The 24,896-nt window shown below is 32.7% G+C and overlaps 1 protein-coding gene across 1 annotated transcript in view; it reads left to right on the top strand.

Moving 5' to 3' along the window:
• LOC111049201 (hippocampus abundant transcript 1 protein) overlaps positions 1–24,896 on the top strand; it is a 47,567-nt gene that overhangs the window by 7,981 nt on the left and 14,690 nt on the right. The window contains 9 exon segments of the mRNA XM_039430843.1: positions 3,240–3,335; positions 5,093–5,155; positions 7,774–7,901; positions 12,475–12,589; positions 18,333–18,456; positions 18,459–18,505; positions 19,659–19,840; positions 23,423–23,520; positions 24,127–24,296. Coding sequence (XP_039286777.1) covers positions 3,240–3,335; positions 5,093–5,155; positions 7,774–7,901; positions 12,475–12,589; positions 18,333–18,456; positions 18,459–18,505; positions 19,659–19,840; positions 23,423–23,520; positions 24,127–24,296 — 1,023 coding nt within the window.

Here is a 24,896-nt window from a genome sequence, read left to right as displayed (position 1 = left end):
GAATTAAATTTACTGTTTTCAACATGAAACTGTAGTTCTGTCAGTAAAATTAATAAAATGAAACTGTTTTTTTCAATCATCAAGAACTCCACAACATCCATGCATATTCAACAAATTTTATAACGCTATTATTTTCGACCAGAGTGGTGCCTTTAGGATAGATGACGCAATATCGTTATCTATCTAAGTTTTGATCCTTCGGCGGTCCGCTCCAAGGTATATAATACCCCCCCCCCCCAAGACCTGATCCCGAAGCGGCCGTAGGACTACTCGGACAATATACTACTCGCCCCTAACGCTACAACACCCTTTAAGAGAGCCCTACGGTGGAGCCTTTGACTTTTTCGGCTAGTAAAAAAAGTAGAATATGAATAATAAATGAAATTATTGATTTCAGTATATTGAATCGAGTAGAACGTTTCATTATGGCATCTTTCAACTATGAATTAAGCTGTCAGCCACTCCACTCCACCTGGATAATACCTTTCAATCTATCAGTTTTGTTGACGTTCTGAGCTAATACAGTAGGCCTACTCCTTGTTTTCTTTTCGGTCATTATTGATGAAGAACACAATCACGTTGTTTTAAGGCCGGTTAAAGGCTAGTGCTCTAGTCCTGCACTCACTTTACGGTTCCGTATAAAGAATACAAAATCGATAAAATTTGTTCAAATGATTTCTAATAAAAAATCGATAATTGTGTATCGATTATGGGTTTTGAAAATCACTCTTGAGTCAATTCTCAGAAGGTCTATCTTAATATCCTATTAATATTTTGTTGAATTATAAATACTTTTTTTTCAAATTGACACAATTACAATAGATATAACAATTAATAAATTACTGAAACCAAAATGAAAAGTTGATAGTTCATGACTTTCTACCGTGACTACTTGTATTGTTTATGTTATTTAAGAACTACCAGGTAATACCATTTATTATTAACTTTCGCAGCTTTTTAAATTGCCAATTTATTAATAAACTCGCTAATTAACGTATTCATTCATTTAGTACAACCTAAACTTTGAAAATCTTTCAATTGATGGGAGAAATGTCAAATAAGTCTGCTCTTTCTTAGAATAAATAATTACTTAGTCATCATTATTATAAAAAGTTCAAGAACTTAGTTTCTACTATTAAGAGTAAAAGTTGAGCTGGAAAAGCTCCTAGTGTAGACTGTGGTGAGATTGGAAAATCGATTGACGAAAGGTTAAAAACGAATTAATTATATCTTGAAATTGTTTCTGATGAGAAATCAGTGCCTCAAGTGTCATGAAAGTTCACTCAATTTTCTAATTGATAGATTCAGATCAATACGAAAGGCTCTTTTCAATTATTGAAAGTACTTTGTGGGTAAATGATTTAATTTTGCTGACATTTGATGGAAGAACCATTTCTGCAAAAGTGGGCTCTATTATTGAGAAACCTGTAAACAGAAAATGAGGTAGCGGTCATACTACATAATAGGAGCAAATCAGTCACTTGCTCAATGTTTGATACTTGGCATGCAAAATTTACACATTTTCATTCTTCAAGCTCACCTTTTTTAGGACATTGACAATCTGACATTCAAGCTCTCATTCTCATAAAAATTTCCAAGTCTTTATCAGGAAGGGAATTTTTAACATCATTATTCTGTAGTTTATTCAGTAATTTTCATGTTTATCAATGTTCACTCATCAGTATCTCCATGGGGTCGTTTGAAGGCTCTATTACCATCAAATTCAATTGTTAGTGTGACTGAAAAGATTTTAAACTAGAATCATATAATGGTAAAACTTTTGCATTCTTTTGGACTTCCCACTCAATGAAACAAAATTGAACATATTTTAATGGCACGATCGCTCTTACTGTCAAGGCCCGTTTAAACTGGATAGAGCTGGAGCAGCATTGTAAACCTGAACTTCTCTTCGGCATTATCGTAGTGTAGATCTGCATCAGTGATTACAGTGCAGCGCTTATAGGCATTCACAACTCAAATTCAGATGTGAACTCACTTGATTTCCAATTAGTTAGAAATAAACCGATTATGTAGTCGATTAATGTTTGTTTTCACGATATAAGAAATGAATTGTTATAACAAGTTGATGAATTGGATTGTTTTTCTTTCATAAACTTGAAAATTAATAATTTAAACAGAAAGTACAAAGTATACAAGAAATTGTAAGAGAAAGTTTAAGCTTACAAGAGTTATTTCTAATCTTGAGTCAAATACCAGTGGATTTCGAATTCAATTTTAAAATAATGTAATCGAGGCTTCAGTTAGAAATTTGCGCAAATAGATGTACAGGAGAACCTTGCTAATCCGACCATGCCTCGAGCCGATGACGGGTATAAATGACGCGAGAGAACTGTAAACTATCTCATAAGGAACAGAATAATACTTGAGAACATAATTTTTCTGAGTTCATTATAAATTAAGCTCTTCAATTATTATTTGAACCCGACTGTAGCTTATTAAGCTACTTCAATCGCTACGCTTTTACAATAATTCTGTTTTCAGTTTATTTCGCTTGTGTTTTATACGGCTAAACGAGTTCATCCGATAATCCGACCGTTTTGCTGTTTTCACTTTACATGACGGATCAGCGAGGTACCACTGCTTTGGATTTTAGATTGATCCATCCTCCTTACATAGAAGCTAATAAGAAAAAGTTTTAGGTTTGTAACTTGAGCATCTATATGAGGAAACTAGTAAGTTGAGAAAGTATCGTGCATGATATCGTGCACAAAAGATGGAAATGAGCTTCTGAATGATAGTAGTTCTCATGGACGTGGATGGTGGATAGGTGTGAGTTTTGTTGTTGCAAGTGCATAAACTCTTCTATTCTTCTTCCTCCTGTCTGATTCTCTTGTAGTAGTCATTCAGGTGAATATACTTTTTTATTTGGATTCGCTGCATCGAACGTCTTCAAATAACCAGTTGCTATCTGTGACTAATTGATTTTCCTCATCCTCACATCTAGTGATCCATATCGATTCTGGCTGACTAGTAACTGATTTCGATGAAATTACTGCAGTAGACTGCATTGTTTGACTTTATCTATTTTATCATTTATATCATTGTAGAATTCATCATTTTAATTTTATCATCTATAGAATTCATCTATTATGTCATTCATATTAACCAGGACGTGCTCAATTCTCTCTCCTCATCACCTCTCCTCTTCCCATTGCTGAAGAATTAATATGAGTGAACTTGAATTTGTAATAAATGGTTTGATTTTTTTCTGTTTTCAGAATTCTGGTGTGGGGGAACCCAGTGTTTATCATGCTTTAATCGTCATATTTTTGGAATTTTTCGCATGGGGCCTCCTAACTATGCCCATTATACAGGTAATTTTTAATAAAACCTAAAATAGTTTTTCCTCACAATGATATTTTTGTTAGGTTAATTAGAAAACTTGAGTAGAAAACTTAATTCAACTAATTAGAACATAGTACATCAGTCATTAAATAATTAAATTTCAATGTTTTCATTGACCCTTATTTGGTTCAACATTTTCAAATCGCATTTATGTAATCTCAAGTCTATTTCATAACTAGGTATAAATACTGTATGTCTTTTAGAGTAAGGTCAGGAAATAATTCTCACTGACTCGATTTTGCTGGTTGTAAGGTTTCAGTTGAAAGACATCTTGTCTGAAGATGTTCCCTTCTCAAATATTAAACTATTCCAATCTTTCTAAATGTTCACATTTGTAACAAATCAACAAAAATTCAAGTTTTATCATGTCTTCACATAATAATTTAATCATCAATGACAATTGTAATGTTAATAATAATAATAAACTTAATTAATAATTCCACTTCATTTTAATTAATTTGAAAGTTACAATTGAATCTTGGTATGGGTGAATGGACCAGCACATATATTTCTCTAATTTCATTTATAGAAACTTATTTGGTTGTAAGTTCCAGTTGATATCTTGTGAACATTGAAATAATGAATTCAAATTCAGATCATTTCTAGGAAATGAATTCACATTGAGCTTATCATTAATTTTTAATGAATTCTTTTTTAATTTTAGTGCTGTCATTCGTTAGCTCTATCACAGTATTTTTTGCTATCAACAGAAACAAACAAGAAGAAAAATATCAATGGACAGATACGATCTGTCAATTCGAATCCTTGTGTAGTAGGCTTTGTCGACAGATGTTCATTTGAATGGTACTCGATGTCGCTGTATTTGAAATTGAGAATAGTACAGTACTACATCATAATAGCCTTTTAATGATCGCGCTTAACGATGTATGCTTGACACATTGCACCAGCACCACTAATCAATTCCAGCCTCAAAAATTGTAAATTTCCTGAAACTATTGCTGGGATTATTATATTTAATACGGTTTCTTTAACTTAGATGCTAGCTGTTTTGTTTAAAACTACAACCAGTTGCAAGTTTTAAGTACCTGGGTTCAAGTGTACAGAGAGATGGAGGGCTTGATGTAGTTTATTTAATACACTTATAAAAAGAAATCTTACTAACAAAAAATGAAGAATGATAATCAATAATAATAATATTTTTTTCTTTTCCTCTTTCCTTCGTCCTGGTACACCCAGAAGAAGGGAGTTTATTACAGAAAATATAACAAACAAAAATGAAAAATACACTTATAAAAAGAAATCTTACAAACAAAAAATGAAGAATAATAAATAAAGCAAGAATGACAAATGATAAGAAAATTCCTTTTCAGAAGGTTTGACTCGAGGAGTCAAGTTTTACATTATATTTTTATAAGAAAAAAACATAGTAATAGTACATTGATATAATCAACAATCAGTGATCTCAAAATAATTATTATTAATTCAAATAATAATAATAATATCGAGTGACCTGGCAGGCTCAGGTCTGGTGGCAAGTAATGAAAAGGCAATGATTGTGAAAGTTAGATATCAATCTATTACCTATTTTTATATCCACTAGTATGTTTTAGTAAAATTCCAACCGATTTATCTATCAATTATTATGTTATATACGAAGAATATTATCATTTTCTATAAAGTGATTACCGTTATTTCGCTTTAATGGAGTAGCCTAACTTAATGTTTAGTTTTCGTATGTCTCACTGTTTTCTTCATTTTGTTTCAGACACTAAACGACACATTTCCGGACCACACATTACTTATGAATGGCTTGATCATGGGAATAAAGGTGCGTACATTATTAGATATACTATCTTCATACTAAGACTCTTATGATTTGTAGTTTTCTTAATTTTTCACCTCTAACGGTAAAATTTTCATTCATTCAATATTCATTTCCATTGGAGAATTAAAGTATAATTTTCCATACACTCTGTATAACATTCATTCATTGTCCGCTTCCGAAAAATTATTGTACTTTCAAATTGTTGAAATATCATTCATTTCTAAATCAATTTCATAATGTTGCATACATTTCTATTCCAACTACATTATTTAGGAACAGTTTGAGCTTATTCTTGTGAAATAATCTTGAACAAGATATTCAGTTAACATTACTTTAATAATATTGTCTAAAGTAATTATTTAAATCTTCTGGTATTGAATATCTGTGAAAAATGAACAATATTGAAATTCTGCAAATGCTACTATGAGTATTTAAAGAGCAGAATAGTATAGATTATTGTAGAAGGTAGGGGAATGGTATATTTGTTACAAAAATTAGTGTTGACCCAGCCAAAAATGTTAAAACTCGAATTCTTAAATATTAATATCTTTACTTCGTCAATTTGTGATACGTCGAAATAAACTGTAACAACCGTCATTATTTCCCAAGTTTGCGACGAGACAGCTTAGAATGAATGGAATATAATATAATCGTGTCTAAATTTTAAAATTATTAAGTAGCTAAATAAGAATATCCTTTCAGTTGTAGGTAGAATGAGTTTAAACAGAATAGAATATTCAGCTATATCTTAATAAAAGAAATAACATAATTACTTAAGAAAAACAGTGTGGATTCTTTTTTCCAACTGTTCCAAATATTAACGAAAATATGTACTGTACCGTACTTGAAAGTTGGAGTTCATTTCAACATTGTTGGCAATCTAACGCTATGGCCACTTATTTAATGCATGTAGGTATCATTCAAGGAGGAAAATGCGTGGGGAATAATTACTATTCTATCACAAAGTTGATAACGTTTGAAATTTAGCATAGCTAAATAAAGGTAAAGAAATCATATCAGTCAGTTTGATAACGTTTAGCAAGAAGGGGCTAGTCGTAATATATTTCCATTGTGGGTTGATTGACTTCAACAAAATAGTTTAAAAAATGTTACCATTTATTGAATTAAGAAAAAAATTCTACCTTCTTATTAAACGGAACCCGATTCTCAATATACTATTTGACACTAACTTTAATGTTCAATTTTGTAATTCCAATGTATTTTTTGTTAACTATTAATTAGTTTATTTCCTTCAATTATCATTTCATATAAATATAATTTCAATTCGTCAGTACAAACTCAGTAATATTATTACTAAATAAAAATAATTTACATTTATAAAGCATTTAGATTCATAACTCTTGTTAAGCAATACATTCTTTGTGATTTTAGTTTTATAATAAAATATTGAAATACTTCGTGTACTGCGCTATAATCATATAGTATGATGTAATATGTTTATGTTAAATGAGCATTTCAGTGAAATTCAGTGAGGATTCTTTCGATCCTCTGGTATTTTTTCATGACACTTTTTCTAATTCGGGTTTGGTTGAAACTCTATTATTTTTTATTTTTAATAACGATTCATATTAACCTATTATTATAATTTGCAACAACTAATCTCATTTTAAATTATCTTGTTTGTTATTATTATCATCATTGAAACACAATCCAGCGTTGTAAAGCAATTAGAGTTAGGTTATCGGATGAGTGTTCTATCTTTAACCTGAGTTTATTGTACCCTTCAAGTAGGCCTATTCATTTGACAAAAATCCATATTTCTTAAACGCTTTGTACTCACGACAGAATAGTTAAATATTAATCTCCGATTAATGGGGATCATAATCGGTGACCTTGTGTTGTAATTGGATGGAGGAATGGGGCTAATAGACTAGGCGTGATTGGTCAAAAATCGATCATAACATAGATCGATTGCTATGTTATCAAGAGCAAAAATATGTGCTTTTAGAAAAATATTGTTTGTTGTTGAACAAACTCGTGATGTGGTGTTGATTGCTTGTCAACTAACAGACTAATAATTAAAACGGCCCTATAAATTGAGTTCTGCCGTTAAGTGTGAGATAGTATAGGCCTACTCTATATGCTAGTACAGTTGCTTCGCTTCTGTTGACAAAGCCCTAATACTCTCTTTTGATTAGTGCTTCAACTACTGACTGCCTGACACTGACGCTGCTAACGTACACGTGGCTTCAAATGAACGAGTCGTTAATTTCCAACACTTTACACCTTTAATCAATTATAAGCTCGTTGTCAACCTACTAGCCTTTTGAATTACGTTCTCCTAGCCATCGTTAAAGGAACGGAAACCGAAGCTTGAGATTCCATTTATATACTATCTCAGTTGTACATAATTCTCAGGTCTCGTTCACTCGACGTAAACTGAAACCTGAGATTCCATCTGTAATGATATTGTAGTTGTACTTGAAGCTCTAGCTCCGTTCAGTTTACGTTGTCTGGAAGACGTAACCTGCTACTGCGCATCCCCGGATATGAATGAAAAGTCAATGCCCTACTTTAGCTGCTAGTAATTATCAATTATTCACTAGTGTTTGATAATAACTAGCAAGAAAATAGTTATTAATCTGAGATTTCTATTTCAGGGACTTTTGTCCTTCCTCAGCGCCCCTCTGATAGGAGCATTGTCCGACGTATGGGGTCGCAAGTTCTTTCTCCTGATTACAGTATTCTTCACATGTGCACCAATACCACTCATGACTATCAACACATGGTAAGCTCAATTAATTGATTTTGCATAATATTGTAATATTCCAGTCAAATGCTAGTTTTTCAGGAAACAGCCCCGAAAGAATTTTTCTCGACGGTTCTATTTATGTATTTTGGCGCTGTATTCGAATTTGAAATTTGCTGACACGCCAGAAGGCGGCTTCAAGGGGTTTTCAAATTTATGCAAACCTTCTACCATATACAACTTGGATATTTTTCTAGTAATGAATGATAAAAAACCTCACATCACGTGAAAGAACAATTAATTTTGAACAGGATTCTTTTGGAATTTTTGAATTCAGTAGAGGAGGGAGGGGGAATACCCCCCAAAAATAGAAAATCATGTCCTATAGCCAAAATATAAATTTTCATTATAATACCTTTTCAAGGCCCTCCCAGCAAAAAAAATATTTCAACTGAAATCATCTTACGTTTTGTTCTATGAGAATCACCCGTTAGAAACATTTAATTTCCGTAATTCCTAGTGTGGTAGGTTACGCATAAGGATACGTCAAGGATCAAAACTTTAAACACTTATAACTTTTGACAGAATAATCAGATCCTTGTACTACATCTCATTCTTCTCAGCTCGTCAAGGCGGTTCAAAATAATTTTATTTCCATTTTCCATTTTTTGTGTATGTAAATATGGGCTAAAATACACTCGGAGATGAATTTTCTATTTTTTGATCAAATTTCAGTTATGTTAAATCATAATTAGTAGAAAGTTACCTGCATATACAGGAAGGGTGAAAAGTCCGACAACGGCTTAATATCTCATTCACAAAGATAACCTTCATATACAGGAAGGGTGAAAAGTCTAACAACGGCTTAATATCTCATACACAAAGATAATTTGACGGTGGGTGTGAATGGGAATCTTACTCAAATTTAAAATACTATTTTACTATGACTTCAAAAATCTGGTCCGACATCTTGGATCTGCAATTTTGAATGTAACTTTATTTTTTAAATGGGAAGGTGGTCATGCGATATTAATATCCACATTATTAATCAATACCACTTATATGTATTTTATTTAGGTATTTCATAAATACCACTTGGGTATTGATTAATAATGTGGATAACTTCCAAACGGTTCGATATATCAATAGCCGGTTTTCGCCATTCATTTTGTCTTGAAATTTCGTATCGAAATCATGCATCGCATGACCACCTTCGTATTTTAAAAAATAAAGTTCATTCAAAATTGCGGATCCAAGATGTCGGACCAGATTTTTAAAGTCATAGTAAAATATTATTTCCAATTTGAGTAGGATCCCCAATCACACCCACCGTCAAATTATCTTTATGTATGAGATATTGAGCTGTTCTCAGACTTTTCACCCTTCCTGTATATGAAGACATTAACTGTAGTAGAAGCCGCGAGATATAACATGAATCTTCGACTCCCACCACATGGGACTCAACTCTGATTTTTTAGGGTGGGCTAAGAGTTGGTCAGTTTGTTCTCGGCAGCCTCACTTCACACATTCTCTACACTACCTTATCAATTCAGAATGAGAGGGGAAGATGTGTGAGAGACATTCCTACATCCCTATCACGCCAGCCACTCTTTCGCCGTTTGAAGGGTTGAGGTTCACGTTATATCTCGTGGTCTCTACATATAATAAGTAAATCAATAAAGAAATACAAGAATATCATAGTTGAAACTATTCTAAATCATATTTTATCTTAGGTTTCGTTATTTCAGAATCAAACCTCTATTTTCTTATAAAGATAATTAATTTATATAATGATTGAATTTGATATTATTATCAATTAAGCACTTTTCAAATTAAGTGTGTTTCATATTTTTTCCAATTCACACCTCTTCAACAACATGTAAGCCATGATCTTTAAATAAATAAAAAACACATGAAGAAGCGCATAAAGCACTCATGTATGGACATTTTTTTATCATATCGAATATTATGAATTGATTTCCTTCAATGATTTCACTCGTGAATTGTGCAGTTGAAATTCAATTTTTCCAATATTGTAGCCTATTTATTCCTCATGCTACCATTTTAATCAAGTATTGCTTATACTTTGTCGGTATAAACAATACTTGATGAGATTTTGTATTTTATATTTATCTACTGACTAGAATTATTAGACCTTTCTTGATGTTTTGTCTATTCATGTTTATTTACTGACTTCAACTCTTCCCGATACAATAATGATTCTTTTCTGAGCGAAATAGTTGTAAATTATGATATGTGTTAAGTTTTGAAACTGATATACGAGAACTTCCTTATAAGAGAAACAAAATTAATGACTGAAATTGCTGCTTGGTTTGTCATACATAATATCTCTTCATTGTTTGTTTTGATGTCGTAACTCATCTTACTTTGATCTTATGATTGTTTGAATCGTAAGTTGCAGCTGTGGGCGTTCTTCATTCATTATTTGGTGGCATCTCACATATTCATTCAGTGAAAGCTATCACTCATGAAATTAATTTTTTATTTCTATTAAATACTGCAGATACAATATTTTCTGGACTGTTTGAATGGGTATTGTGTGAAATTGCCAATACTAGAACATTCATTAAAACCATTCTTCATTATAGGTACTATCATCATTTTCATAATTTTATGATTTTTATAGCTAGAATACTAGAGTGACTCCCTGGGTTGGAGAACTCGCTCAAGAACTGAAAATCAACCGAATTTGACTTATGATGCATGATTTTAAACCGCCTTGACGAGCCGAGAAGAATGAAGTGTAGTACGATGAAATCTGATCATTGTGTCAAAAATTATAAGTGTTTGAAATGTTGAGCCTTGAGGTGTCCTTAAGCGCGCCTCTCCACTAGGAAATACTGAAATGGAGTGCATCTAATGGGTGATTCTCATAGAACATAATCTTATGAACATATGTCATTGTGCGAAATATCAATGTGAGGACAATGTAGTTGGTGATGATGATTGAAGCTGAAAATGAGGTGTTTTTCACAATACAAGGAGCATTGTTGTCAGGTGTACCTGGCAATCTATATGAGATAGAGCGCTCTACCTGATCTCAAATTGTAGAGCACAAAAATACGCCCAGAGGGATTTTGAAGTATACATCTAAATTGTAACAATCGGAAGATATTGTTGATCAAAAACTAAAATTAATCAAAATTGATTTTTTCTCCAAATTTCACTAATTTTTTAAAAATCATAACTCAGTACTCATTGGAGATAGAGAGTTCCGAATGATCTCATTTTATTCAGACTTATATAATCTAAAAAAAAGGTAAGAGCAAATTTTTCTGTCCGATTACGAGATTTGGCAGAAATAGCTGAAAACTGGAAAATGAGCCGAAAATACGAGGTTTTTGGGCCACCCTGTATCTAGCACAATGAAATTTTGCTTGATGAAATTGGTTCTGGACTTCTCTTATGTACCCAAATTAATAATATATTAAAAAATCAGAAATACAATATAAATTGCAAGCACACCCCCCTTTTTTTGTCTATATTGACTGGACTAACTCTGCCGCTTTAACATCTTTTACCCGCATATGAATCTAATATCATTTTTTTCGAAATGAGAAGTTGGTCATGTGATACATGATTTCGATACCGAGTACCAAGATAAAGTAAATGGCAAAAACTGCACATTGATATCTCAACCCGTATCACCTTGTTGATGTAAACGTTGTGAATCATGTTGTATATTCACCACCTGAAATCATGTGTCAGCGCATGAAGCTCCCAAATCGTCTGTGTGAAAGCTCCCAAATAGCCTTAGCTGATTTTATGAATGAATGAATGGAAAAACTGCATTAATTGCATGCAATGAATTCTTCAGCTGACTAAATATCATCAGATTTTTTCTTATGCACTTTCAATATTATTTTCATATCCTGAAAAAGGACGAAGGAGTGAGTCAATTTTGTTGTTCAACAAACTTGGCCTGTAAAGAGGATCGATGAATACGTGTAAAAATATGAAGCTAATTGATCAATTCTTTCTAAAGTTATTGTAGAACATACAAACAGACGGACAACGACTATGGCCTGCAGTAAGTCAAAAGTGAGAACTTGCTAACGCTCGTTCAATAATAAAAATGTCACCTACAGTAATCAGTAACTGTTTCAATGTTTAATTCAAGCTTTAATGCTGTAGCCTTTCTTGAAAGTAATAAACTTCAATGATGAGATTCAGCATTGATTGATGAATTAATCAAATGTCAATAATGTTTTCCTCATGCGAATTTGGTAATTTCATTTCAATTGGGTCATTTCATTTCATTTGAAGTCATCAAATTCGTGATAAAAATTTGACAATTGTTTACAACCAATTTTAATGATAATACAATTTCCTTATTCTATTACTATTATTATAATCGATTAATAGTTCGCCTCCATGGTGGACATTGGTTAACGTTAAATGGAAAAGCAAATGTTGGCGTTCAGACAAACTTTTTTTCTCCTGACCGAAACTACACCACATCTCAAAAAAATTGGAAATATACAGTGTATTTATATGTGGGCATTTGAGACTCATGACCTTTATATGTGTTGTGTATCTGCCATACGTTAAAAAAATAAATTACAATTAATTATCAATTTTGTTATTTCAGGTGGTTTTTTGCTATGATTAGCATATCTGGTGTATTTGCAGTCACTTTCTCTGTGGTATTTGCTTATGTTGCTGACGTCACTGAAGAACACGAAAGGAGTCTCGCTTATGGGCTGGTATGTTAGTTTCATTTTCAATTTTGATATATTTTTCGCCAAACATCTGTATATAAAGAGTGAAACTATTCATTGTTATTGTTATTGTTATACGTATGTACGATATTTGTTACATGAAGCATATCACACTAGATTAATAACTTAGTATAGAATATAGTACCTACTTATGAAATCAGGCCACACAACAGTAGTAAACTGGTCAAGAGCACTGCGGTGGCCGCAGCTTTTTACAAGCCTCTAGGGGCGTGCAACGAAACTTATTGTTAGTTCGGTGCCGCTTGGTTCAACGATCTACATAGCTTGTTCTGTTCCTCTGCAGTGATAGTTTTTGTAAGAGCCATTTTGATCTTTTATTTCTTGTGATGGCAAGTTCAAATGAATAACATGCTGCTGTGAAATTATGTTTTTCAATTGGAAAAAATGCTGCTGAAACTGTGTTAATATTGAAGACTACCTACAAAGATGACTCTTATAAGAAAAAATACAAGGGTTCAATTGGTTTATTTGATTAAAAAATTGTGACATGTCAATTGATCATCTCGTTCTGGACGTCCTTCAATTGCCCAAATCGTTGAAAATGTTAGCAAAATTCAAGAGCTTCTGCACAGACCGTCGACAGATTTTTCAATTCAATTCAATTCAATTTATTTTCCTTTACACACATACATAAATTACAAGTAATATTAAATTAAAACAAGAATAAACAACTAGCAAAATTAGTATAAAAAAAACAAAAATGTCCGTACAAGATGCTAATTCAGAATTTGGTGTGAAGGGGTGGGATTGAAGCTCTTCCAACTATGGTTACCCATGTACTAGGAAGGCTTTCAATCCTTGAGAGGGAAAATAAAGGATTAGGAAAAAAGGTGAGGTGGGATGATAGGATAGTTAATTTAATGAAGAAAAATAAATAAAAAGGTCCACACTAGATTGGTAAGTGAGCACACAAAAACACTAAGTTCCTCTTTTACTTTGATTAATTTACAGGTAGAAAAAATAGTTCGTTTTAATCCAAATACTAATATCATGTTTTATTTTTTTAGTCAACTTTGCGCAGCAGATATATTCTTCAGGAATTTTATTTATCAATTTAGTGCTTAAATATATAAGTTGTCTTCTGATGGTTTCAATGTTTGTATTGTACATAAGATACTTATTTGAGGAGGGTCTCAGATTGTACAGGTTATTGATTGTGTTATTTGTGCAAGGAAAATTAGCTTTATGTTTGATTATATATTTCGCTACATTTATTACGTACAACTGCCTAACTGTTAACACATTAAACTCTTTGAAAGTCAAGTCGGTTGGGTAAAGTCTGGGTTTATTTAAAATTGTTTTGATTATTGATTTTTGAATTATGAAAAGCTCTTCTAAGTGAGAATTATAACAGCCCCCCCATACGGATATACCATACTGAATTATGGACTGGACCAGTGCAAAGTAAACCATTTTTAGATGTTTTGAGTTCAGAATTTTTTTTGCTTCGTAGAATTTATATGATAGATATCTCATTCTTCTGCAAATAAATTTTATGTGTATGTCCCACTTCAAATTTTCATCTATTTGGACACCTAGATATTTGGTACTTTTGACTCTTTTTATAGTAGGGCAGGTGCAGTTATTGTTGCAGTTTGAGTGGAGTTTCAGATTTAAATTCTCATCAGGTTTACCAGTTGTATTGAATGCGAAGGTGATGTAGTTGGTTTTTTCAATGTTCAGGCTCAGGGTGTTTCTGTCCAACCAATTTTTTATGAGCAAACAGTTCTGTTCTGCAATTTCATGTACCCCAGTCCAAGATTCCCCATGGAAAATAGCTGCAGTGTCATCTGCGAAAGATATAATTGTGGCGTTTTTTAATTTCAGCTTTAATAAGTCATTGACATATAATATAAAGAGGATTGGTGATAGTACCGTTCCCTGAGGCAAACCGTAGGAGGTCATTTTGGAGACATCAGTAAGTCCGTCGATTGTTAAAGACTGGGTTCTATCTCTCAAGTAGCTCTTTATGAGTTCTAGAAATATTCCCCTAAAGCCATATCTTTCGAGTTTATTGTAAAGAAAACTATGTGGTATAGTATCAAAGGCTTTTTTAATATCCAGGAAAACTGCTATAGATTTGTAATTGGAATTCAAGTTTTGTGAAACAGTATTAGAAAATTCAATTAACGCATCTTCGGTACTTTTCGCAGTCTGGAATCCAAATTGATTCTTATCTATTATTTTATGCTTGTTCAAATACACAACTAATCTCTTCTTTATAATTTTCTCCATGATTTTTGCTAGATTACTAATAAGGCTGATTGGTCTGTAGTTACTTGGGTCCAAGGGATCTCCTTGCTTGAATAAAGGTTTTATCTTGGCGGTTTTGAAATGTTTAGGGAAGTAGCCTTGTTCAAAGCATTTGTTGAAAATCACGGAAAGCGGCTGTGAAATAGTGTGGCTTATATGTTTGAGTACTTTGTTATTGAGATTATCCAAGCCTGGGGTGCAGTTATTTTTCAGCTCTTTTATTGTCGCTTGAACTTCATTGAAATTTGTCGGTCTCATAAAGAAGGAATTCGGTAGAGGAGTTTCAATTACATCGTTGTTGAAATTGAAATTTGGAGAGCTTGTGGGATCATTGTTTATAGTTTTAGCCTGTCTCTCCCCAACATTGGTGAAAAAATCATTCAACCTCTTGGCATCAACTCCAATTTTACAACACTCTTTCTTCCCCTCCCCGATAGCCTCATTAATACACCTCCAAAGCTTTGAACTATTGGTGTTACATTGTTCTATTTTATCCCTATAATAGTTATCCTTCGCCTCACTTATGAGTCTATTCAATGTATTACGATAAACTCTATATGTATTTATCGAATCAGCATCTGCAGGGCCTTTTCTTATCTTATCATGCATTTTATCCCGTATAATAATTGATCTTATTATTCCATCCGTAATCCAAGGTTTTAAGGGACGCTTTCGGCGAGGAATATACTTCTCAGCTTTACTTGAATCCATAAAACCATTTATACGATCCACAAAATTGTCAACTAGGGTATCTATAGTATCATCATTTCCAAAAATAGTATTCCAATTTTCTTTTTCCGATTTTTCAGCAATTAGTTTGTAGTTGTATGCAATTTTAACGTTATTTGTAGGCCTGTTTCTATGTGAAGTGGTTTCAGGATTTTTCTCATTACCCAAGTGTAATAGTACAGAATAATGATCAGTTATTGTTGTTTTGAAAATATTTCCAAAAATATAGTTGAATTTGCTGTTATTTTTGAAAAATATGTGATCTATGCACGATTCAGTTGTGGTCGAGACTCTAGTACTCCCATTTATATAAGACTTATAACCTCTGCTCAGTAAAATATGCAGGTATTCCTGAACCTGTGTGCTAGTTGATTGAATATTAATATTATATCACCAACCATGCAAACAGTTATTGAATTAGGTATATTATCGAGGAAGTTATTTAGACTGCTGATAAAATTCTCAGTGTTTTGATTTCTAGGTGATCTATAAATTCCTATAATTCTAAAAATTTTTCTTCCGACATTTTCAATTCCAAGCACAAAGAGTTGGCATCAACTATGTTACAGGCAATCTCACAGACATCAATATTATCTCTAACATAAATGCACAGACCGTCGCATTTGTTCATTTTTGAGCATTTATTTACTTCATTGAATTACTTAGAATTTGTTTCTCTTTTTGCGTAAATGTCAGTATCAGAGTATCTTCCTTTAGCTGATGAGTTTCGCCGTTTTTGAAAGTTGGAAGTATAGATTTTATTTGGGGGTTTTTTGTGCTGATTTCGTGGTAGAATGATTGAAGGGCAAAACAGATAGATAAGATAATTAGATAATTAATTTTAGATAATTAGATAATTAGATAATTAAAAGACAAGATAGATAATTAATTAAAATAAAAGTCTCACGAAGATTGCGCAACAGTGTTGGACAAAAAAGACTCGATTTGTGGCAGACAGGCGACTGGATCTCTCATCACGACAACGCACCTGCACTCACAGCTATCTCAATTCGGCTATTTTTGACTGAAAATAACATGGTACCGCTGCCCCATGCCCCCTACTCACCTGATGCACTCATTCTTTGCAAACTTATTTTGTTCCCATATGAAAGAATGAATGAAAGTACGATTTGACAACATCAAAGAGACCGAGTGAAAAATGAGGCAGCAGCTAAGAGCCATTCCCACAGATGACTTAAAAAAAAGATGTTTTGAAACGTTGGGACAAGTAGTATATTATTTGTTTTAATTGCGAGTATTTTGAAGGAGATACGGTTGTTTTGTAAGAATTTTAAAAAATAAAGCTTTCAATAAATAATTCCGGTTATTTTTTTGAGTACCCTTAGTACAGTTGTGTGGCCTGTTATAAGTAGGACGTAGGTACCATGTTGTAGAATAATATTGCAGGTCCATGGGCGGCTTTAGCAACCAGTCAGTTAACAAAACAATAGAATATTCTATTGTGAGATTCACTGTAAACTGTTAGCATTCCATGTGAATAACGTCAGTGCTTCACATTGAACCAGTTGAAGAGAATCTCTCAATAGTATATTTAGGCCGGGTTTCACCAGAAACTAAACTTGTCGTTAGAGGAAGCGTAAACTCCAATTAGCCCTTTTAACTGACAAAATCGGGTTTCACCACACGCCGTTAGAGCTAATAGAATTAACCGACCAAATTTGTCAGTCAACATCTGTAATCTGACGTTGAGAAAAAATGGCGGCGTTCTGTTTACTGTCTTGTTCAAAGTAGTTTGTTAAGGTTATGTTTAATTATTTATTCGCGGGTTTTACGATTATTTTTTATTAGATTAATTTGTTGTTTCAATATGGAAAGGCCAAATAATGCTAGAAGAAGAGCATACGAATTGGCATTTGAGAGTGACAGTGATGATTATTAGGTACCTATGTTGTTCGCCGACCTAGATGGATAAGAGAAAGGGTTGATGATTTTAATAATTTGGTCGAAATTGACTTATTTTTCAATAAGATTGACAAGATGCGTTCTTTCACTGTTCATGAATGTTGGGTCCCTTTTTCTTTTGATAGCTGTAGGCAACACAACATTGACAGACTGGCTAGAAGACATCCTGCGAAATTTGAAATTTTACCAATTTATTGAAAAAAAAAACAATCTATAGAACAATCATTAAAACACTACAACCTAAATTAAATTGTATAAATCATACAACTAAAAAAAGCACTATAATTATTATTAATTACTAAAATTTGTAGGCTAATCTCCACTCAATTTGGTAAACAAAACTTGTGGTATCGAAATCTAGTTGGATTTTCTAGATTAGGTTTTAAATGCTAACAATGTGAAACAAATGTCATGGCGGTGCACTGCCACTCTGATCCACTCTAATCTGTCGTTTCGTAACGTAACATTAGTTTTCGTTGGTGAAATCAAATTTCTTTAATCTTACGTTTAAGTCATCAGTTAGTGTTAATTGGAGATTACTAAGCGAAGCGTTAATGTGAAGTTGGTGAAACTCGCCCTAAAAATCCAAGACTTACTGCGGAAATTAACCTCTTTCTTCAAATCTCCTCTGTAGAAAATGAAATTGAAAAATCGTTCAACTTCTTCAGTACCCAAATGAAACTGTGATTTCTTTCTTTTAATAGAGTAGGATGTGAATATTATTATTTAATAATTCATGTTTTTTTGTGTTATCTTGGTTAAAAGCTTGTAAATAAGTTGTTATCCTTTTTTGTTGATTTAGGTCTCTGCTACATTCGCAGCCAGTATGGTGTTTTCGCCAGCTCTTGGAGCCTACCTCATGGAAGCATACAGCGAGAATTTCGTCGTAGCGCTATCTACTGCTATTGCATTGCTCGATGTCTTCTTTTACCAGAGGCAGGCCAGTATTCCTGTATATTTGTTTACCTGAAACTAGTAAGTAGGATTTTATTCATAAAAATTATTATACTGCTTTGAATTGTAGACTGCTTTATATTGTCACAAGTAATTCAAATTTAATTTATTAGTTGTGGTGATTTCTTTAATGATTTGAATAAATAAATGTAATATAGTCTGTAAAGTCGATGATTTGAAGCCTGTCAACAATTAATATGAAATCTATACGTTAAGACAGGTATGATAGATTCCGTTCTCAATATCTAAAGTGATCAAAATCTATCTCATTATAATGCTTCAAATGTGTTATGAACATTTTTGTTTCTTTCCTTTCCAATGTACGGAAATATACTTGTAAGCAAGGCGTCTTGTAAAGACATTTAAATAATTGAAGTCTACTTTTATCGCAATAGTGATGTATTTTATTTATTTCATACAACAATAGTGTCTACAAATATCAATTCTGAATTATTGATAAATTCTTTTTTCCCAAAATAATGAATTATATTTACACTTGGTAATTCAAAATCAATTCAGAATTTAAGTTCAGATGTCTAACACTTTGCTAGATCTGAATAATTTTCAATTACAGACTGAAAATATTGTATTACGCATTTACCCATTTCTTGTACATAAAGGGAAGATTTACTCATTTCACATACTAATATTTTTCTCCAATCAAATGTATTAAACCTACTCGTATTCTTTCTAGATCTCAGAACTATAGTTGAAAATATTGTTTCCAATTTATTATAAAAGTATAAATTTGATGTATAATTTTGTGTTCTTGATGTTTTGACAATCCTCATTATTTGGTTTGAGTACTTTAAACTTGATAAATTTCGTATTTAATGATTCGCTAAGGGTGATGTCACACCAGTCCGACCTCGACAGATCTCTAACACACATTGGACAATTCACTGCTCATATACGAAATGTGGATATGTGTCTGGTGTTACGTGATATTATCTACTCCAATGCTAAAGTCTTCCTACTCGGTCGGAGTGGTCATTTTGTCCGGCCTTGGGTGACGTCACCCTAGGATTGTTGGATGACCAGTTTAGCTTGAGTGGTTTTCTGGTTTTCAAATTAACGTTATATCAAACTCGGTAACATTACTAATGAACTTTGCTATTAATATGATTTTTATTACTGCTGTAACTAAATTTATTGATGTATTAATTCCTAACAGGTGATGGGCTTTAGTGTATTTATGGTGGCGGTGTTCATAGCCGTGGTTGGTGTACTGTCGGTGTGCGCCCAACTCATTCTGGGCTTCCTAATGAGAACGCTGGGAGGCAAGAACACCATTATAGTCGGACTGCTGTTCGAAATGCTGCAGCTTATGTGGTACGGCTTCGGCTCTCAAACCTGGTATGTACTCGTACCTACTTTTCTATCAATTTTTCACTCCTATTATTCATTTCACTAATTTTCTTTACTTATTCATTCATCAATTTTCACAATACATTTTTAATATTATTACAACTGTAATAATATTACTCGCTTCGCTCGCCTTATCCGTCTAGACAGGGGGCTCCCCGGTTGGATCATCAAGAAATAGGATCAGCAGTTCTCTCAAGACAAAATTTCTAGACCCTTGCTGAATTTCTGTTCCAAATCTGAACATAATCTGTCAATTAGTTCTTGAGAAGGCTGAAAACGCTGAAAACCGCTCAAAAATCGCCGATCTTGGGTGGAACTTAGCCGTCTTAACTTTAGGCGAAAGTTAACTTCCAACACAACATTTTTATACCCCAGCTGAGCCTGTGTACCAAGTTTGAACATTTTTCGCCAATTTATTAGTTCTTGAAAAAGTAGAGAAAACGCAGATTTTGGGCGTATCAACCTACTCTAGAACATGGTACGACATAATGGAGTAGGTCAATTTCCACACAGAAAAAACTAAACAAGTAGAGGACACATTATAAGAATTTTTGTAACTAACTATTGTATGTAATTGTAATTTATCTAATATTTTGTGTAATTGATGTTGTAGTTTTAGTTTTTTGGGGAAATAAACATTTATTCATTTATTATTTATCTTTTAAATGTTTTTTCAAATCCGTTTCTAGTGCGCCTCTAGATGGCCAACTGAACAACCTGACAACGTATTTGGTCCAGTGGATTTTTAGTTCTGTTGATTAAGATTTAATGAGAGAGTGCGTGAGTGAGTGAGTGAATGAATCAGTGCCACTTCGTTTATATATACAGAGTGTTTCAGAAGTAGTGTCGAACATTTTAGGGTATTGTTCCTGGATGATAGGAGACTACGAATGTCGTATTTGAAGTGTCCAAAACTCAGCGGTTATCATTATAGCTGCCATCTTGTTTTTTTCACTTAGGAAGTTTTATCTCATGAACTAAATGTATTGATCTGAAATTTGGCATGAATATTTATGCTATAAAGACTCAACTTAAAAAAAAATAAAATGAGGAATGTTCGATGTAAATTTTCAAAATGGCGGCCATTTTAAATTTTTGATGGCACATTTCACGAAAACCGTTCACTTTACAAAAAGTTTACAAGAGACAAAAAAGTTAGCAAATCTTATCAATATATCAAGGATACCTTATTTTTCAAGATTGATTGGATAATAACAGAGAAATCAATTCTTTTCCTACTGCATGCATGACCACTTTTCACCATTTGAACATCAATATTATATTTTTAATTCCAATTGTATTCAAGATGAAGCTTTGAAACTCGGTTTTGCTCCATATGGCCATTCAGCTGATTTTACTATGTTTTTCAGATGATCTTGTTTGTTCATAGTCATGCATGCAGTAGGATAAGAATTAATTTCTCTGTTATTCTCTGACCAATCTTAATAAATAAGGTATCTCTGAAATCTTGATAGAATTTGCTAACTTTCTTGTCACTTGTAAAATTTTCTGTAAAGTGAACGGTTTTCGTTAAATTTGCCATCAAAAATTTAAAATGGCCGCCATTTTGAAAAATTACATCCAACATTTTTTATTTTATAATTTTTTAAGTTGAGTTTATAGCATAAATATTCATGCCAAATTTCAGATCATTATAACCATAGCCACCTCTAATAAAATATTGCAACATCGCAGAGTAGGCCTAGAATCTAATACATGATTGGTAAAAAAGATCGGCTGGTATTTTTTCAAATCCTTTTCACCAATCATGTATTAGATTCTAGGCCAGGGCCTTGTATTAGAGGTGGCTATGATATAACATTTCTTTCTTGAGATAAAAATTCCTAAGTGAAAAAACAACATGGCAGTTATAAGGATAACCGCTGAGTTTTGGACACTTCAAATACGAAATTTGTAGTCTCCTATCATCCAGGGACAATACCCTGAAATATTCGACTCTACTTCTGAAACACTCTGTATATAGATAGATAGAAGATAGATTACACTAATTTTCTTTACTTATTTATTCATCAATTTTCACAATACATTTGAAAATGATTACAACTGATTAGAGTATATTATTGATATCAAATTCAGCATATTCTTCAATTATGCTACATTTAACAGAGAAATTTATTTTGGGGATCTATTATACATGATTGAAAAGTTTACGAGGTTTACCGTATATTGTGAGATAGATTTAAATTATGAGGACTCATCAAATGAAATAAATTTTTACTGGATGTTATTGGAAAAAAGTAAAAGAAGCTCGTTGGTGAGTCGGTATGCAAAATCATTGGTACTTATTGTAGTCCCAAATTTGTAAGTCTACGCTTTGCAGCTCATTTCAATAGAAAAACAAAAACGCTCAGACAATTTATTGACTAAACATTCGATTTTTGGTACAATTAGAAGCTTATTAACTTGATACATTTAATAGCTATTTATGTATTAAGAGCGTAATGAGCGACTTCATCGCTCGCGCAAAACAGTTTTGCAAGAGCGATAAAGAAGCATTACGCGCGAATTACATACAAAATTTGTTCTACAACTGCACAAAACTGTTAAATCACTTATATCTGGCGGAGTTTATAATAATTCGTCTACACTGATATCCATCATGGCTGTAGAATCGGTACAATTACCGACTTTTTAGGTTAAGATCTGACCGAGAGTGGTTTGTCTTTTGGCGAGCTGCTTATCATCAGCTGATTTGCGAGCGTAAAGAAAATCTACTGCGCATGCGCATATGGTTAGCGAGCGAAAAAGTAGATTCTCCTCAGAAATAAGCTGTTTTACGAGGAGAATTGAGTATGTAAATTCTTTCTTTACGCGCAGTTGTAGAAAAAACTAATATTATCAGAGTTCTGCGGTGTATGATTTTATTTTTTGCATGTTTCTATGTAACCTCTTTGGATTTAAGGCTGTGCAAAGGCTAAAAATAAACTTTCTCCTCGCGATATTTTTCAAAGTTTTACGATTTGTATATCATTAAGCTATCAAAATGAAAAAGTTTTCTCAGGAGAACATTTTTTCCGATCATTACTTTTTGAGATATAAGCGCCTGAAGTTTAAATTTTTGGGACAGAAAATTTCAAATTCGGTATGATATAAATCCATGAGATTAAGAGGTACTTCATGGTATTGTTGATGTAGTAAAACAAAAATTTTCTGAAAATATCAATTTTTTTAAAAGTTATTCAATTTACTAAAAATAACTCAACAAAAAGTTATTTTTGGTTATTTTTAGTAAATTGAATAACTATTTTAAAAAATGGATATTTCCAGAAAATTTTTGTTTTACTAGATCAACAATACCATGAAGAATCTATCCTCTCAATCTCATGGATTTATCTCTTACCGAATTTGAAATGTTCTATCCCAAAAATTTAAACTTTAGGCGCTCATATCTCAAAAAGTAATGATCGGAAAAAATGTTCTCCTGAGAAAACTTTTTCATTTTGATAGCTTAATGATATACAAATCGAAAAGCTTTGAAAAATATCACGAGTAGAAAGTTTATTTTCAGCCTTTGCACACCCTTAATAGTTAATTTTTCTGAGTTACTAGGATGATGTGGGCTGCTGGCATCCTCGCATCAGTTTCCAGTATTACATATCCAGCTATCAGCGCATTTGTTTCAATGCATTCTGATGCAGATAAACAAGGTAAATTAACCAAGATTTGTTCTGTGTTAGCTCTGTTGCGTACTATTAATTTAATATTCATAAATCTAATCAATTACAAATTTCGTACATTTAAACATGTTGCATGAACTATTCTTTAGTTAGTGTTAATGATGTAGAATAATATAAATTTCTATATAGGAGTAATTTTTAAGGGAATGTGTTGCAATTTCAACCTTTCTGAAAATAAAATGATTTCGTATTGAATCGCTAAGTACTGAAGGCGGGATTAGGCTCTTCTTAAGTTACATGAATCATATGTAGAAGAAAGAGTGGATTTCAGTAAATAATGGCTGTTGTATTGTTGAACATTCTGGAATATTTTATACTAGCAGTTGAACTACTGTCATACTACATTATTATAGTGATACGTATATATTTGTTACAAACTATGGTACATTTAATTCACTAAAGTATTGTTACAGTTGAGCAGCTTACGACAAAACATCGGATGAACCTATAATCGTTTGGTAGAATAATTAAAGTATATTAGAAATTCACATTTATTCATATTGATCAACTTTCATTCATTTGTATTTTTTACTTTCATCCCATTTTTAACTTGAACTGTTTTTTGTGTTGTTGCAGGCCTTGTACAAGGCATGGTTACCGGCATGCGTGGCCTGTGCAACGGTCTTGGCCCCGCCATGTTTGGTGTGATATTCTACCTATTCCATGTTGATCTCAACGAGGATAACCACTCCAGAAAAGATACTGGAGAAAATGTTACCGCTGCTCTTCAAGATAATATACCACAGGTATATATATACATTACATTTGCAAATACAACATTCCTATACTATTAAACGAGCAACTTCTGCTTATATGCTTAGATGTTTATATGGTTGTATTTCACCGGATCTCGAAAACGGCTCTAACGATTCTCACGAAATTCAGAACATAGTAGGTTTATAATATAAAGATTCGATTGCACTAGGTCTCATCCCTGGGAAAACTCGCTGAAGGACATTAAAAGGATAATTATTATTTATCCTTGGAAAAGCAGCTGATAATATTTATTTCGTCGTCTGTTGGTGATGGAAGTGAGTGAGCGAGTTCATGTGTGTGGGACTGTGTCAAAATTATGACTCAGCTGTTGAACTTTTGTAATCATTCAATCAGGTACTTAATGCCGGTTGCAAAAAAGCCGGGTCATTTTCAATCCTGATTAATTCCAGTAGATCCATTTTTTTTTTGAAATGGTTTTCTCTGATTTGGTTCACGTGAAGTTAATCAGGATTAAAATTTAACCGGTTTTTGTGCAACTGGGCCTTTGTGAGGGAAATTTTTGCATTCCCCTGTGAATTAATCTCAATTTACTGTGATTAGATAGAACATTTCTGTGTGAATTTTATTAT

This window comes from Nilaparvata lugens, chromosome 6 (genome assembly GCF_014356525.2).
Source record: "Nilaparvata lugens isolate BPH chromosome 6, ASM1435652v1, whole genome shotgun sequence".
NCBI lineage: Eukaryota > Metazoa > Arthropoda > Insecta > Hemiptera > Delphacidae > Nilaparvata > Nilaparvata lugens.
This window is presented reverse-complemented; position numbering and strand designations above follow the sequence as displayed.